Source organism: Pinus tabuliformis, chromosome 5_1 (genome assembly GCF_031772625.1).
Source record: "Pinus tabuliformis cultivar Carrire ecotype Pingquan chromosome 5_1, CPIR1, whole genome shotgun sequence".
NCBI lineage: Eukaryota > Viridiplantae > Streptophyta > Pinopsida > Pinales > Pinaceae > Pinus > Pinus tabuliformis.
Genome location: NC_142305.1, coordinates 729,205,369 through 729,209,987, shown reverse-complemented (window position 1 = coordinate 729,209,987; position 4,619 = coordinate 729,205,369). Strand labels below are relative to the sequence as shown.

Genomic DNA, 4,619 nt, shown 5'->3' with positions numbered 1-4,619 from the left:
ATATTTAAAAAAAATACACCTATCTTCCTCTCACACAATAATATCTTAATAGTTACAGGATTAAATTGAACCACACAAATAAAAATCTAGGAATTCGCTTGCCTAATATTGTTTGTTTAATCCTTTGGCACAAGGGGATTGGAAAACCATGGCATCCTTGAAGAATATTCCAATGAGAAGTTGGATTTAGCTTTCCGTATTTGTAATTCCCAGGAGTACCAAAATCATTCGCTAATCACGTTACATCGATAAATTGGGAGCCCCCCATCGCATATCTTATCCCCTCATCGGTGCCGTTAAGAGATCAACCAGAGGCATGGCACCCCAAAGATCACTCCTGCTTCTTCTGTGCCTTCTTTATTCAACAGCCATGGCGTATGCAGATTCAACCAACTCTGAGGTAACTGCGTATTTTCCCTGCGATCTCAAGAAAGCTTAATGTTTCTGCTTCGCTAATTAATTTAGTTCACATGTGTTTTCTTGGCAGGGGAACTGCGTTTACACAGTCTACATTCGGACGGGCAGCATATGGAAGGGCGGAACGGACTCCAATATCAGTCTGGCCCTCGCGGATTCGGTGGGCGGAGAGGTGTACATCGACAATTTGGAGGCGTGGGGCGGCTTGATGGGGCCGAACTACGATTATTATGAGAGGGGCAACCTCGACATATTTAGCGGGCGCGGCCCCTGCCTGGAGTCGCCCCCCTGCAAGATGGTTCTGGCCTCGGACGGCACGGGGTCTCGGCACGGATGGTACTGCAACTACGTGGAGGTGACCTACACAGGCCCTCACGTCTCCTGCAACCAGAGCCTCTTCACCGTTGAGCAGTGGCTCGCCACCGACACTTCCCCCTATGAACTGACTGCTGTTAGGGATCAGTGCTCATCTGACCACCCATTCTCACTCTTATCTATCTCATAATCTCATTCTGGAATCTCTCACTGCTCTTCTACTTAGGGTTTACTGTTCTTCTCTGGGTTTTTGCCACAAAATAATAATAGCATGTATTCGGTTCACAGTTCTTGTCTGGGTTTTTGCCAAAAAACAATAATAGCATGTATTGGAATTCAGTCAGTATGGTGCCAGGCTCTAGCAATGAGTTTTGTGTGAAGGAAAACTTCTGGAACTCTTACATTTAATGCAGATAATGTTTTGGGTCAACTTCATCATTAATAGCATTAAATGTCTCCGTACAGGTCGAGGAGGTACTTTGTAATGCTAATAAATGTGAGGGTGGATTTTTGTTTTAAGATGAATATGCTCTGCCTTAATTATATTCCTTCATTACATCCGCTACTTGATTTGAGGGATCGGTGATTGTGGAAAAGTTTTTTATTTTTTATTGTGAAAGCCCTTTTTCCCTCTTTAAAAATATTTTTTTAAGCATGGGCATTTTTTATTGAAATAATTTAAAGATGATGCACACGTATTCAAATAACTGGTTAGAGTTAGTCAAAGCAGTTGGTTAGAGACGTATTCAAATAATATCTAAATTTATTATTGTTGTTCCCTGGTGGCTCTAGTAAATGTGTTCCCTTATGGTTCTAGTAAATGTGACATAGGCTTTTTAAACCTAAGATGGCTTAATTTTATATATTAAATTAAGGAGTTGTTTTGAGTGTGAATTTTTGGATTTTTGTGCTACTAGAATTTATTGGAAAAAATTGAGGTGAAATCTAGATTTGTGTTATTTAAACTGATTTTGTTGACGGATTCAGACTTTGAAAACCCTTAGGCAACTTTAATTGTGCACGGGTTACCCATCAAGCTTGTGATTTCAATAAATTCCTGTCTAATTTTAGAGAAATTATGTTAGGATATTCCGACACATAGGGAATAGTTAAGTACAACTTGGTCTAGTATAGAGTTAGGTAAAATGTGTTTCTTTACCGTTGTACATTTTGTAACTTACAATCCGACAGTCACGATATGTAGTGATCCGACGGTTCATTCTCTCCTCGGTATTACCGACACTTGATCCGTGGCTTGACACCCGATTGGTCCATCAATTCTATTTAAAGCGCATGGAGGGTCATTTGTAGGGGAATCCGTGCATGAGAGAAACATATGTAAATTTTCATTCTTTTATTAATAAATTGCCTGAAGTGGCCGCGTTGGCTCAGGCCGTGGACTGTTTCCCTCTTTGAGGGTTTTAACCACGTCAAAAACACTGGTGTATTGATCTGTGATCTGGTTGTGAGCGGTGTCCTTTTGGTGTTCTTTCTGAGGAACTTACCCTGTAAATTCCTACAAATTAGATGGAAAAATCCACTAGGAAAGTTTCCAAAAAGTAGCAGTAAAGACAGCTTATTAAATTAAACGGAATTTAAAAAAAAATAAAACTAATAAATTTTATATATTATTTTTTAGAAGTACAAATAAAATAAATTTAAATTTAAATTGAGTTATTTTGCACAATAATGATTATATATATATATATATATATATATTGAAAGAGAAAAGGTATGATAGACTTATGATACACCTTGCAAAAGAACTTGCTAAAAAAATAACGTCAAATCCATGTTGGAGGTGAGACACTAAAAGAACTTGAAACTGTGAATATTTGGGACTAGATTTTGATTGTTAAGATGGATGAATATATCCATGTTTGATGATTTTAATTAAGTCAAATCATGTATACATACAAGAGGAAGTGGTTACTCCGTTCACATTCTATGAGGGGATTATTGGTTTTCCTTAGTGTTTGTTCATTTCACCTATCTGTAAATTATGTACAATAATAAACCTAAATGACTATGTCTCTAACTTTCCTCTCATTAAGCTAAAGGGGTATTTGTGAAACAATATCTCAAATGAATACTCTTAGCCTCTACATGACATCAAATTAGACAATACTTTGTGTTGATGTGCTTAGTTTAGTCATGGATATGGGATTTTTGGCCAACCTAATTGCAATGGTATTGTCAACTTGAAGAGTATAATTCACTTGTTTTCTTCCAAATCTTCAAGTATTTTCCTAAGCTACACAATCTCTTTTGTTGCATCTACAACAACCACGTATTCTTCTTTATTATGGAATCTACTAGAATTTCCTTTTTGCACAATCTCTAGGAGATAGTCATTGATCCAAGACTCATACAATAACCTAAATTTTCCACTCCATTTTCCTCATTCTCATTAAAGTTAGAACCAAAATATCTAATCAGATTGAAGTAATCTACCTTAGACTACTTTATTTCAAAGTCTTGAGTCCCATTAAGGATCTTAATACTCTTTTTGTAGTAGACCAATGTCCTTCATAAGGCTTTTGCATAAATCTTGAAAAGATCTCAACAACAATTGAAATATATGGTATGGTGGTGGTAAGGTAAATACAACTTCTTACAAACTATTTGGACTTGGCTTATCCTCAAATTCATTCCCTTCTTTTGATGTGATCTTCAAAATTCATTCCATTAGAGTGGAGAGAGGGTTACACTTAGCCATGCGAAACCTATTAAATTTTTTTCCAATGTACTTCTTTTGGGAAATGAATGTGTTCTTTGGATATCATCACTTCAATGCTTAAGCAATAGTGAAGATGTTCCAAATATTTCATCTCAAAGCCTTTCTTGAGCTATTTATTTATGGATGTGGTACAACTTTCATTGTTCCCTATTATTAACAAATCATCTACCACACTACTATATACAATAATTGTTCCATATTTCTTTACACACAAAGTTACATCATCAAGATTAAAGTGCTTGAAATTCAATTTCAAAATATGCTTAGTTAGCTTTCCATACAAATCTTGCAGTGCTTCTTTCAGGCCATAAAGATTCAAGGATTTGGTGATTTGACATACTTTATATTCTTGTCCCTTCACAACAAAACATTTCTATTTAGACACAAAGAGATTCTCTTTCAAGCTCCTTTCAAGAATGTAGTCTTCATGTCATCCATTTGATGAACTTTCCATCCATTATGTGCTACTAGGTAAAATACAATATGAATGATGGCCCACTTTTTGTGGGTATAAATGTATCTTTATAATCAATGCCTTCTTTTTATGAAAATCATCTTGCCATGAGCCTAGCTTTGTTTTTCAAGTGATTCATCTAATTTGTACTTGTTTTTGAAGACCCATTTGCAACCATTTGATTTAGTTTTGAATGAAGGGCACACCAACTTCCATGTCCCATTCTTGATGAGGACATCAAAGTCTTGAATTACTTCTTTCCATTCATCATGAGAAATAACTTCTTCAAAGAAATTTGGTTTAGAGTGAGTAGATGAATTCAGTTCACAATCATATGAACTATCCATATCATCTACATTACTTGAATTTGAATTATCTACATCACCTCTATATTCTTTGGTGGTGTTTAGGTTGTGTCTTTCTATGAATCAATAGGGGGGATAAGTATCCAAAGACAAGGCCCAATTAGACTTTTATCTATCTAGATTAGTACCATCCTCCATGTTAAGGCCTAGTAACCTTGATAATTGATGGGCTCTAAAGGGGTATTACACATGATAACTATTATTTTATAGGTGTTTTATTTTTTATGTGATTAAGTCTAGCTAAGAATATGGAGATGTTTGTAGTTTAACCTTTCAACAATTACCAATAGACTTTATAATAGAGCATGGGACTATTTATTCAAGAGAA

The 4,619-nt window shown here is 35.8% G+C and overlaps 1 protein-coding gene across 1 annotated transcript; it reads left to right on the top strand.

Moving 5' to 3' along the window:
* The first annotated feature begins 224 nt into the window (after positions 1 to 224).
* On the top strand, positions 225 to 1,075 carry LOC149167018 (PLAT domain-containing protein 3-like). Its single transcript, XM_089432842.1, has 2 exons — positions 225 to 400; positions 488 to 1,075. The coding sequence occupies exons 1-2, from the start codon at positions 317 to 319 to the stop codon at positions 920 to 922; spliced, it is 519 nt and encodes a 172-aa protein (XP_089288968.1). The 5' UTR covers positions 225 to 316; the 3' UTR covers positions 923 to 1,075.
* The last annotated feature ends 3,544 nt before the right edge of the window (positions 1,076 to 4,619 follow it).